Consider the following 13729-nt stretch of genomic DNA (forward strand, 5'->3'; position numbering starts at 1 on the left):
AGGTGTAGGACAAAAAAATAAGCTAGATTGGAATTTCCAATTGCTATTGATTTTAGGGACAAAATTTACAGAATTTAAGTAAAACAGATATATTTCATCAAGTCCAAGAATTTGTTTCTACATTTTAAAATTTCTAATATCAAGATGCATGTAATGACAGTAATAAGTTTTGTTCAGCTGCACCTAGAAAATATGTCTTACAATCTGTGCTGTTTAAGTTAGAACCTAGTCTAAAATTCTAATCTAAGTAATAATGCATTATCAACTACTGGCCAAAATATTAAACTGAAGCAATTGCTATGCAGAATGCAACTTTCAAGTGGACAAATTCCATTGATAACAACAGTATATTGCAATACTGCTACTGCTGCTGCTGCTAAGTCACTTCAGTCGTGTCCGACTCTGTGTGACCCCATAGACGGCAGCCCACCAGGCTCCCCTGTCCCTGGGATTCTCCAGGCAAGAACACTGGAGCGGGTTGCCATTTCCTTCTCCAATGCATGAAAGTGAAAAGTGAAAGTGAAGTCGCTCAGTCGTGTCCGACCCTCAGTGACCCCATGGACTGCAGCCTTCCAGGCTCCTCCATCCATGGGATTTTCCAGGCAAGAGTACTGGAGTGGGGTGCCATTGCCTTCTCCAAATATTGCAATACTATTCCTTACTAAATTCTTACTATGAGTAGGTATTGTTTTAGGTGTTGTATTTATTTTATTTAATTCTTACAATAATCCTTTTTAACGTGAACGTGAAGTCGCTCAGTCGTGTCCGACTCTGGACTGTAGCCTACCAGGCTCCTCTGTCCATGGGATTTTCCAGGCAATAGTACTGAAGTGGATTGCCATTGCTTTCTCCAAGGGATCTTCCCAATCCAGGAATCGAACCCCGGTCTCCCGCATTGTAGACAGACGCTTTACCGTCTGAGCCACCAGGGAAGTCCAATTCTTTTTAGGTGGATCACTATTATGAGTCTGTCATGGGTGAGGTCTTTGAAGCAGTGAGGATAAATGTCTCATCTCTAACCATATCTGAGGCCCAACATGTAACACATAGTTAATGGACGAATTAGATGTTTCTCTTCAATACAAAATTTCTACCTGCTGGTAAACAGAAACAAATGCTATTCTAGATGAAGCATTTTATGAAAACGTGCTGATTTTTAGTATCTGTCAAAAATAGATATCTATTTACAGATGAAATAGCCATAGTTTTCCTCATTAAGACGCTGGGGTAGGCAGAATAATGATCTCCAAAGATGTTCATATCTTAATCCTTAGAACCCATGAATATGTTATTTTATATGGCAAAGGAATCTTACTGATGTGCTTGAGGGTATAGATCTTGATAAGGGAAGAATATCCTGGATTACTGGAGGACCCAATTTTATCATGTGAGCCCTTAAAACCAAATAATCTTTCCCAGCTGCACTTAGAGGGAGACGTGACTATGGATCATCCCCTGGAGGAGGACATGGCAACCCACTCCAATATTCTTGCTTGGAGAATCCCATGGACAAAGGAGCGCGGGGACGATGGTCTCCTGCTAGGCCGTCACCTTTCTTACCGGTCCTTAAAAGACCCTCAGCAGGTCCACGCCCACGGCCACCTTCCAGCCTCTCTCTGCAGCCGCAACAGCCGCACAAGGCAGGCAAGCGACACCAAACCGCGCGCTACTTGCAACTATCGCGGATCTTTGTGTTGCATGCTTTCTAGTGGAAAGACGGCCTGAAGATCGCTCCGCCCATGTAAACCAAGATTTTGTTATCGTGAGATCCCGTGGACCGTAACGGAGCCAGTTCTCGCGGGATTTTCCGAGTTCGGGTTGGAAGCTACGCTGGGTTGCAGAGGGAGGCCCAACAGTGAGAGGCAGGAGGGTAAAGGGTCGAATAGGCAGCCTGTTGTCTACCCTCGCCGGCGGAGCTGCAGGCTAGTAGGTGAGCGCTGCCTTGCCAGCTACCATAGCGTCCTCCGGCTCTGCCGCTGTCGCAGAGGCCACCGTCCCTTCTCCCTGGACCCCATCAGGCTCCACCTTTGCTCCCTCCGTGCCGTGACGTCGAGCTCCAGGGGAGGGCGATGTACGGAGGGTGGCGGAAGGTGGAGTTTGCCACCCTCCGCTTGCTTACCTCCTCCTGGCGGTCCTCTGCCGCCTGTGGGGTGTTAAATGCAACCTGGCTGCCAAGCCCTTCCCCCTGGCCAGATGGATCAGTCTACCCCGAAGCCCCACGCGGAAACCAACAGCAAAGGTATAAGCTCCGAGCTCGCCTCCCTGCCCAGACACCTGTCTTGACTGTATAGGATTGGACCTGTTCATGCCAGTTCCCTTGGGGTCGGGGTTTTACCCTGTGGCCTCTGTGAGTGACAGCTGGAGATAGTGTACCCCCTCTAGAGCGGGGACTAGTTCTTTGTGATTCAGTGTTGAGAAACTCTGAAGTCAGACTGCCCTTGGATCTAGTGCTGGCTCTGACAGTCATTTGCTGAGCAACTTTGGGTAGTTTGCTCATCTGTAAAATTGAAATCATTATTGATTGAGTTCTTTTGACTATTAATTGAGATGGTGTCATGCAAAGCACTTAATATGACCCAGTGTCTGGCTCATAGTAAACATTAAGTAAATGTTTGGTATTTTTATTCTCTGTTGTATGCCTCAGTCCTTAGTGAATGGTAGGTTCATTATTAAGTAGGTGAATATAGATTGAGATTAGTTCAGTTTATTACACATTATATGTGATGTATTGAGTCAGGGTCACCTTTAATGGGTCACTAAGGGTGGTTTAGGGAGAACATGGTTATCTGCCACAAGTCATCTGGGATGTCTTGGGAGAACATGGTTATCTGCCACAAGTCATCTGGGATGTCCTCTTGCCCCCCACATTAATAGTTTTCGTTATTAATAGTGATAAAGCAAAAACTTACAGATATTGAATGCTTGTTCTGTGCCTAGAAATATGCTGATTGTTTACATGTTTTATTTTGAGCAAGATACTGATCTGATTAAATAGATGAGGAATATAGAACCAAACTTCAGAGACTTTTAAGTAACAAGCCTCAGCTCTGAAGACTAGAAATTGATGACACTATCACTCAGGGACCACAAATACAAATACCTTTAGAAACCTGGCAGGTAAAATAAGTAGATGAAGCTGCTGAGTGGAGATTATAGTAACTGGGATGTTCATATTTCATTTAAAAGGGGGCAGGGCTACTCATACTTCAGCCCCCTGATGTGAAGAACTGAATCATTGGAAAAGACCCTGATGCTGGGAAAGGTGGAGGGCAGGAGGAAAAGGGGATGACAGAGATGGTTGGATGGCATCACTGACTTGATGGACATAAGTTTGAGCAATCTCCAGGAGTTGGTGGTGGACAGAGAAGCCTGGTGTGCTGCAGTCCATGGGGTCACAGAGAGTCAGACACAACTGAACTGAACTGAGGGCTACTCAGTTCCAAGGAATTGTTCATTCATGTGTGTACTGGTACAGCCTGGTAGCTACAAGTTCAGATAGCTTGATTCACATCCAGGCTCTGACACTTTCTAGCTGTGTGACTGTGGTTAACCTTTATCTGTTTCACCGTTTATAAAAGGGAACTAATAATAGTATTTACATGAAGTAGTGAACAGGTTGTTGTAAGGCTTAAATGAACTACTATGTATAAATTGCGTGCATGGCACACATAAACCTCAAAATGTAAGCTCTGTATAAATATTTGTTAATCTGACAAGTATTTGAGTTTCAAACATTGTCCTCAGTGTCCAGAATTTGGCAGTGAACACAAATTGTCTCTACTCCGGGGAACTGAAGGAGATAACCAATAACAGATATTTCAATTTTTTTTCTGAAAATGAAATCAAGCAGAGTAAAGGAGGAGAGAGTGGCAGGGAGTGGTATGTTAGATTGAGTGATCAGAGAAGATACCTCTGAGGAGATGCCATTTGAGTAGAAGCCTGAATGAAGTGAGAGAATCAGTCACATTGGGATTTAGGGAGAGGGTTGGTGGGAGGAACAGAAATCTCAGGGACCGAAGATGGGAGTATGCTTGTCATGGTTGAAGAACAGCTAGAAGGCAAGTTTGGGATGAAATCAGGAGAAAGGGAGGAAATGAAGTTAAAGTGGACATAGGGACCAGATTGTAAGGAGCCTTACCCCCCATTCAGTCCAAAAGGAAATCGTCCTAATTTAAACTATTTGTTCTGGACTTTGAATGCTGAGAGATACTGCCCTAGATCAAACTTAACTGAATCTCCTTAGTTCTACAAGTTACCCAAACTCAGAAACCAAATATTAATAGATTTCTATAGATTGTTGTGTGAAGCCCATGAGGTTTTTGCACCTGCTATATGTACCCCCCGACTGACATTCTTTGCTTAAATTTTCTTCCTTTTTAAACTGTTTCTTTAGTCCCTCTTTCTTACAGCACTCTTAAAGTAACAATTTCACATGTGTGAACTTTTTAGTATTTGTCTCTCTCACTAGATATCAAAGTTCTATGAGATTCAGAATGTGTTTTTGTTAATATATTCAGCAAGTTTATTGAGTGCCTACTGTGTGCTGGCCCTGGGGATAAAATTTTGAACAATACAGACATTTTCTTGGAAAAGATACTATTTTCTAGTGAGAGAGGCAGATTTTTAAAAAGTAAACATGATAATTAAACATTGTGGTATGTGCTATACAGGCAGTAAAATACTCAGGTACAGAATAGTGGGGTACTTTAAATAAGATGATCAGAAACAAAATCTGTGAGGCAATGACATAACAATAAGTGAGAGAAGACCTGCTTAGTATGCTTGAGTCAAAGGGAATATTGATAGATTTTAAGTTGGAGAGGTAAGTAGGGGAAAATGATACAGGATCACGTAGACCATAGTAAGAAGCTTGGAGTTTATTCTTTCTGCAGTGGGTAGTTATTAAAAGATTTTAAATTAAAGATTTAGTGATAAATATTTTTAAGTAGTTGATACTGCAGCTATGTGGAAAATGGACTGTATTGGGGAGATAATGTCAGTGGAGAGAATGGGTAGAGAATTGAGTCCAAAGCAGTAATTTAGGAGAAAGCCAGACGTTGGCACATTATAGTCAGAACCAAATTCAGCCCAACATTTATTTTATTTTATTTTTTTAAATTAATTTTATTTTATTTTTAAACTTTACATAATTGTATTAGTTTTGCCAAATATCAAAATGAATCCACCACAGGTATACATGTGTTCCCCATCCTGAACCCTCCTCCCTCCTCCCTCCCCATACCCTCCCTCTGGGTTGCCCCAGTGCACCAGCCCCAAGCATCCAGTATCGTGCATTGAACCTGGACTGGCATCTCGTTTCATACATGATATTTTACATGTTTCAATGCCATTCTCCCAAATCTTCCCACCCTCTCCCTGTCCCACAGAGTCCATAAGACTGTTCTATACATCAGTGTCTCTTTTGCTGTCTCGTATACAGGGTTATCGTTAACCATCTTTCTAAATTCCATATATATGCGTTAGTATACTGTATTGGTGTTTTTCCTTCTGGCTTACTTCACTCTGTATAATAGGCTCCAGTTTCATCCACCTCATTAGAACTGATTCAAATGTATTCTTTTTAATGGCTGAGTTATAGATAAAGTTTTATTGGAGCACAGCCATATCCATTTGATTATGTGTCTGTAGCTACTTTTGTGTTACAAAGGCAAGCAACGGTATAACCTGCAAAATCTAAAATAATAAATAGCTAAAATCTGACTCTACAGAAAAAGTTTGCCAATAGTTATTTTGAAGAGTTGGTGGCATGGAGAAAAGGGATGGCTTTTTTTTTTTTTTTAAGTAGAACCACCAGGACATTCTGATGGATTGAATGTAGGGAGTAATATCAGAAGAGGAATAAGGCTGACTAAAGGTTTTCTACCTTGAAAAGTTGGCTGGACAGTGATTCCTTTTAATGAAATTGGGAAAAACTAGTTTCAAACAGAGTCGGACATGACTGAGCGACTTCACTTTGACTTTTCACTTTCATGCATTGGAGGAGGAAATGGCAACCCACTCCAGTGTTCTTGCCTGGAGAATCCCATGGACAGAGGAGCCTGGTGGGCTGCTGTCTATGAGGTCGCACACGACTGAAGCGACTTAACAGCGATTTCAAGCAAGGTTTAATGACTGTCATTTTTGACATTTTTCTTCTTCATTTTTATACTCATAGTGTGGTACAGTATCTGGTAAATAGCTGGTATTAAATCATATACATTGATAATAAATAAGTTAATGAATTAAACCTCTAAAAAATTACAAGGCATATGCCGGATAGGCAGACAAATCATATGAAACAAGTAATGTGTTAAGACTTACCTTAAGGTTTAACATAGGTTTTAAGGTTCAGATAGTACTGTTATGAAAATAGGGCCCATTGACTTATCTCTGTATAGTGAATCGGAGTGTTATTTTCACATTAGGACGTTTTTAGAAGAGTGTAATAATTCTCAGACAGTTTGAAAGCAAAATTACAGTGGGAGAATAAATTTTTTTTTTTTGCTGTGCTTCTGATTGTTATATAAAAACAACTTTATCAAAGTTAGAATAATGGTTTTACTTTTGAGGAACAACTGATGAGGAATAGCATAATGAGCTATTCTTACTGAAGAGAATATAGACATACTAGTTATGATCATGAATGGTATAAAAGCCTAATTCAGAATCATTAGAAAGACCCTGGGGAACTACCAATGATCATATGATCTCTGCGAGAAATATATGAAAAAAAAATAATTCCTAGTATTCTTACAATTGTGGCCATACAATTCCTCTGGAGTTCTTGTTATATGACATTCCATTAGGAAAATTATTTTTACTTAATTTCCTCTATTTGGCACATTTTAATTGTACCAATATTATACTCTGTAGAGGCTTCCCTCCCCACTCCATAGTACTGTATTTTCTGAATACAAAATAAAATAGCTGTACAGTTAAGCACAGAATGAATTCATACATAGAGAGAAGTCAGACTTTTCAAAGGATAATGAAATGATAGCAGAAAGAGATCTTAGAATTCATCTCATTCTTAAGAACTTCAGCTTTTCAAAACCTTGAATGGAAAAAGCTGTGACAGAACTGGTACATGTCACTCTGCTGTTGAACTGGAGATTCCCTTGATTAGTCATATACAAATTCAAGGAACGTTTTAGAAACAGCCGTATTGACAATGAGAAGAAATAGCTTTGTTCAGAAAAAGAAGATGGAATAACTAAAAAAGCAGACAGAAGAATCACAAAAATACAGCTGTTCAGAGGATTTTAGCTTACCTATTACCAAGTCCTATTCACAGTTATTCTGCCATATTATGAATGTTATTCATGATGTTCATGAGTCATCATGAATATTTAACTAAGTGGTTCTTAATCCTGGCTGGGCATCAGAATCACCTTTTGAATTCAGCAATAATAACCAACCACAATAATAAAACCAAATGCCCATGACCCATATCCACCTAATCAGAATAAATAGATTAAACATGTATGGGGAGATTATGACACACAGGGTGAGAAAAACTGGAAATAAATTATATACCCTTTATTATGATAATATACTTTAGGAAAATACCTATAATTTGTCTTGTTTCAGATTTTGGGAAGGGTATTTATATGAGGAATATTTTTTTCTCATAGAAGTGGATAAATCAGGTGTTACTTTAAAAGTTAGATTTGGAAAGTTTATTTTCTCCTTTATTATTGTAGATATATGGCATCCAGGAGAACGATGTCTTGCCCCTTCTCCAGATAATGAAAAACTTTGTGAAGCAAGCATAAAATCTATCACAGTGGATGAAAATGGAAAGTCATTTGCAGTCATCTTATATTCAAATTTTCAAGAAAGGAGAGTACCTCTTAAGAGACTTCAAGAAGTGAAATCTGTTAAAGATTGCTCCAGGAATTTTATATTTGATGATGAAGATTTGGAAAAACCTTATTTCCCAGACCGAAAATTTCCATCGTCAGCTGTTCCTTTTCAATTATCTGAAAATGGAGACTCTATTCCTTATACTATCAATAGGTATTTAAGAGACTACCAAAGGGAGGGAGCCCAGTTTCTCTATGGACACTTCATCCAAGGAAGAGGATGTATTCTCGGTGATGACATGGGACTTGGAAAAACTGTACAGGTATTTACTTACTTTATAATTAAAATTTAATAAAGTCATACATATTATGTCATGTGTATTACATACATGAGTGGATACCATCTGCAAATTTCTGTTTGTATCCCAGAACTTATTATAATTATTTTGTGTGTGTGTTTGTCTCACACAGTATCTTAAGGATGGTGTTTAGTCAATTTTTTAACCTCAGTACTTATTTAGTACTATGAAATACATTATTTAAAGTAATGTTTTAGTATAATTTGACTTGTTTTGACCTTTGATAATGTTAATACTAAGATAATAGTTATATTTAGATTAACCTAACTTTCTTAGTGATACCTTATGGAAGGAAAGTATTCTGACATTTGTTAAGCTACACAGCGTGGTTAAACTTTCTGCAGGCCTTTTGTCATATTGTTTGGAGTTTATCATAGCAGAAGTTTCTTAGTCTAGGATCTCTGGGCCACTAGGAATTCAGTTGGTGGACTTTAGAGAGGCCTCTTGTTTCTCTAAAATGTGTGCCAGAATTAGCACATGTATATACTTTTCTTCAGATAGGCTTATGTTAGGTATCTATTGCCGTATAACAAATTATTCCAAGATATAGCAGCTTGAAACAATACACATTTATCATGTTACAGTTCTATGGATCAGGAATCTGGGTACCATTTAGCTGGGTCTTCTGGCTGAGTTTCTCTTAAGGCTACAGTTATTTCAAAGTTAGACTAGGGAGTATTCACTTCCTATCTCGTGTGGTTGTTGCAGGGTTCAGTTCCTTGTGTGTTGTTAGACTGAGGTCACTGTTTCTGCATGAGCTATTAGCAAAGCCCTCCCTTGGTTGCTTGCCACCTGGGCCATAGTGGGCATGAAATATAGTTGTGGATACCAAGAGGTGGGAATTTTTGGGAGCCTTGTCAGAAGCTATATACCACAAAGGTTTGTAATTCAGAGGATTAGAGTTCTGAATCTAGACTTTATACTAAGCAATCACTCTGCATTTTCAGGAGTGTTTGTCTAGTGTGTGATTAAGTCTTTTTGTGTTTCCTTCTTTACAACTAAATTTAAGCTATTTTTTTTTCATGACAGTTCCATTGTTAGTGGAGTTCAGAGGTAAGTGAAAAATTAAATTCACTTTTATTTTCAAATCAACAGTTGAAAATAGCCAAATAATGGCTATGTTTTAAGTTCTGGTGTAAAAAGTTAGGGTAAAATTAAGTCCCTCAATAATCATAGTATATTACTTTTAGCCGTACTCTATTTTCCTTTAATCTTAGGCAATGCACATAGTTTGAGACTTGCACATTGAAGGTGTTAAGTAATTGCTTGTGGAATAAATGAATTTACTTTCTCAGGAGAATAGGTTCAAAGAATAAAGAAAAGAGCCTTTGGGAAACTACCAGCTGTGACCGAGATAGGCAGGTGACTACTAGAGGAAAATAAATAATAAAGCCCTCTGTGACTGTCTTTACATATACTTTTACTGTTTGTTCCATGCTAGAATGTTCTTTCCAACATGATTTTGACTAGTCAATGCCTGATCATCTTCAATATCAGAAACATGAGGTGCCACATCTGCTATGTGAAGATGGTATTATGCCTTCGAGCAGCCGAGGAAAGATAACATTTTTCAAACTGTAAAAATTGTCTTTGAATCTTTGATTTTATATTCATTGATATCATAAAAAATGTCATTACTATACATTTTTAAAATATAGGTATAGGAAACCTCAACCCTGCGACAAATGGTGGGATTGCTGATAATTACAGCTTTCTTTGGTTATTATCAATACCATCTTTTGCATGATATGATCTTTAGTTGATTCAAAAGCTATACAAAAATTTGAAACTTCTTTAGATCATAAGTCATGTTGTTCCCTCAGGAATATAGTAATGAAGAAAATAATCATATTTTCTTTATTTTCATTCATGGAGAAAATGCCATAATACCCAATGTGAAAGGTTAATTAACCTCCAGAGCCACAAAGCTTTTAAAGCAGAAACAAAACTGTCCTAGCATTTTGAAGGTAAATTGCTTTTCTCATTTCAGCATGTATTAACAGTCCAGATTTTAGGACTAGAACTTCGTAAGGATAAACGGGCCAGGTGCCCTTTCAAAATAACACGTTGTTTCTGTTGTTACTTAAACCAAGCAAAAATCATCGTACTTTGTTTGATTCCAAAATACTCTCTTACCTTTTTATCTCCCAGGAAGATGAAAAATAAGGAATGTAGGCTTTTAAAAAAAAGTATATAAGAAGTAGACAATTTTTGCTATGCCTTCTGTTGGTCTGAGAGAATGTTTGTTGCCTTACTGCCCCATCTCTGATTTATGCTGATTTATGTGTGTGTGAGAAAAAACAGACTATAAAAACGTTTGCCTGACAGAGTTTCAGAGGAATGTTTGTAAAAACAAAGCTTTTCCAGAGTGATGCATCAGTTCTGAAATGCAGTTTTTGCCCTTTTTCTATTCTGTAGGTGGCTGATTAAATAGTCTTTTGTTCTTTTCATCTTTAACCATAACTTTAGAACTACTGTATTCCACATTAAAGCAGATTCTCTTTTTTTTTCTTTCAGATTAGTTTTGTAAACTAGCATTGTAAATATGTTGTTCACTTCTGTGAATTAAGGTTTTGATAGACCTCTACTGTGCTAATATGAGTGATAGAGAGGACTGCTAAGCTGCTAAGTCGCTTCAGTTGTGTCCGACTCTGTGCGACCCCATAGACGGCAGCCCACCAGGCTCTGCCGTCCCTGGGATTCTCCAGGCAAGAACACTGGAGTGGGTTGCCATTTCCTTCTCCAATAGAGAGGGCTAGATCTACACAAAATTATGTATTCCCTTTGCTCTCTTGGAGTTGTGCTCAAATGACAGTTTCCCAGTTTCCTTTTCCCAGTCCCAAATGACTGGTTTTCCAGTTCCCCTTTCTTCTCTTGGGCTTGTCAACAAAGATGAGGGTCGAAGTAATTAGTGCTGTTTACACTGCTGGTTGGAGAATGGCAACCCACTCCAGTACTTTTACCTGGAAAACCCCATGGATGGAGGAGCCTGGTGGGCTACAGTCCATGGGGTTGCTGAGGGTCGGACACGACTGAGCGACTTCACTTTCACTTTTCACTTTCATGCATTGGAGAAGGAAATGGCAACCCACTCCAGTGTTCTTGCCTGAAGAATCCCAGGAACAGGGGAGCCTGGTGGGCTGCCGTCTCTGGGGTCGCCCAGAGTCGGACACGACTGAAGCGACTTAGCAGCAGCAGCAGCAGCACACTGCTGGTACATAAACTCCATCTGTGCTGTTCTTTCCATTCTCCCTATGTCTATCTGCTTTTTGGATGTCGACACATTGCTGCTACATTACCTTAAAATAATGAGGTAAAAAGTTTGTCAGTGATTTTACGTTAACTCCTCTAGTTACGTGTATTCTCAAATAAATTCAAATTTATTTTCATTTCAAGTCACTTTTTGGGGGTAGGTAACTAATCTGTTAGGAAGGAGTGTGGATTATTTAAAAGGGATGCAAAGGTTTTTCTTTAAAATTTTTAATGTATTTAGTGAATTAAGTATGGGAATTCCCTGTGGTTAGAATTCCATGCTTTCACTGCCAAGGGCCTGGGATCAGTCTCTGGTCAGGGAACTAAGATCCCATAAGTAGCATGGCATGGCCAATAAATAAATTAAAGGGATGTAAAGATTTTTCTTTAAAATCACTAATGTATTTAGTGAATTAAGTAAAGCTAATCCATAATTAGAGCTTACAAATTTAATCACTTTTATGGAACTTCTTCTAAAGATGAGATTCTTCAGTAAAATAGGCATTTTATATATCTTTGTTTCATGGAATTTGACAAGTTAGAGCTAATATTTTATATCATGTTAGATGAGCAGATTGAATTATGAATTGTCATGGTTAGAAATATATAGGAATACCTCAGAGATATTGTGGGTTCATTTCCAGATCACTGTAGTAAAGTGACAGCATAATAAGGCAAGTCACAAGAATTTTTTGGTTTCCTAGTATACATAAAAGTTATATTTACACTGTGTTATATGACCAACCTAGACAGCATATTCACAAGCAGAGACATTACTTTGCCAACAAAGGTCCATCCAGTCAAGGCTATGGTTTTTCCAGTGGTCATGTATGGATGTGAGAGTTGGACTGTGAAGAAAGCTAAGCCCCAAAGAATTGATGCTTTTGCACTATGGTGTTGGAGAAGACTCTTGAGAGTCCCTTGGACTGCAAGGAGATCCAACCAGTCCATTCTAAAGGAGATCAGCCCTGGGTGTTCTTTGGAAGGACTGATGCTAAAGCTGAAACTCCAATACTTTGGCCACCTCATGCAAAGAGTTGACTCATTGGAAAATACCCTGATGCTGGGAGGGATTGGGGGCAGGAGGAGAAGGGGACGACAGAGGATGAGATGGCTGGATGGCATCACCAACTCGATGGACAAGAGTTTGGGTGGACTCCGGGAGTTGGTGATAGACAGGGAGGCCTGGCGTGCTGCAATCCATGGGGTCACAAAGAGTCGGACACGACTGAGTGACTGAACTGAACTAATAGCCTAGTAAGCATGCAATAAATAGCACTGTGTCTAAAAAAATGATGTCTATACCTTAATTTAAAAAATACTCTGCCACTGCTTTTGTTGTTGTTCAGTTGCTAAGCTGTGGCCTGCTAAGCCTTCTCCTCCTGTCCTGAATCTTTCCCAGCAATCAGGGTCTTTCCCAGTGAATCACCTCTTTGCATCAGGTGGCCACACTGTTGGAGCTTCAGCCTCAATCCTTCCAGTGAATATTCAGGACTGATTTCCTTTAAGATCAACTGATTTGATCTCTTTGCAATCTAATGGACTCTCGAGAGTCTTCTCTAGCATCACAGTTCAAAAGCATCAGTTCTTCAGTGCTCAGCCTTCTTTATGGTCCAACTCTCACATTCATACATGACTACTGGAAAAGCCATAGCTTTGACTATATAGACCTTTGTTGGCAAAGTAATGTCTCTGCATTTTAATATGCTAAGTTTGTCATAGCTTTCATTCCAAGGAGCAAGCATCTTTTAATTTCATGGCTGCAGTCACTGTCCACAGTGATTTTGGAGCCCAGGAAAAGAAAATCTGTCAGTTTCCACTTCTTCCCCATCTGTTTGCCATGAAGAGATGGGACCTGATACCATGATCTTTGTTTTCTGAATGTTGAGTTTAAGCCAGCTTTTTCACTCTCCTCTTTCATCCTCATCAACAGGCTCTTTAGTTCTTCTTCACTTTCTGCCTTTTGAGTGGTATCATCTGTATATCTGAGGTTGATATTTCTCCTAGCAGTCGTGATTCCAGCTTGTGATTCATCCAGCCCAGCATCCGTTTAATATTTTAAATCCTTTGCTGTCATTTCAACAATCTTCACAATACCTTCCCCCAAATTAGATTCCATCTCAAGAAATCACTTTCTTTACATAAGTAATATGAAGCACCTCCTCATCCTTTGTGGTTTTCTCATGATATTGTAGCAATTCAGTTACGTCATCAGGCTCTAACTCTAGTTCTTTTGGTATTTGCACCACATCTGTAGTTACCTCCTCCACTGAAGTCTTGAACCATACAAGAATCATCCATGAGGATTGTAAT

General features: G+C 39.1%; 1 protein-coding gene across 4 annotated transcripts in view; it reads left to right on the forward strand.

The window, feature by feature from the left end:
- The first annotated feature begins 1809 nt into the window (after positions 1 to 1809).
- ERCC6L2 (ERCC excision repair 6 like 2) overlaps positions 1810 to 13729 on the forward strand; it is a 157113-nt gene continuing 145193 nt past the window's right edge. For all 4 annotated transcript variants that reach the window (XM_086417014.1, XM_086417012.1, XM_086417013.1 and 1 more), the window contains exons 1-2: positions 1810 to 2239; positions 7704 to 8128. Coding sequence is in view for 3 of the 4 variants with exons in the window: in XM_086417012.1 (XP_086273138.1) it covers positions 2158 to 2239; positions 7704 to 8128 (507 nt within the window). In the remaining variant the exon portion in view is untranslated. The remainder of the gene's footprint in view (positions 2240 to 7703; positions 8129 to 13729) is intronic.

The sequence above is a fragment of the Bos grunniens genome, chromosome 8 (assembly GCF_055505025.1).
Source record: "Bos grunniens cultivar Pamir isolate PY7600 chromosome 8, Bosgru_T2T1.0, whole genome shotgun sequence".
Taxonomy (NCBI): domain Eukaryota; kingdom Metazoa; phylum Chordata; class Mammalia; order Artiodactyla; family Bovidae; genus Bos; species Bos grunniens.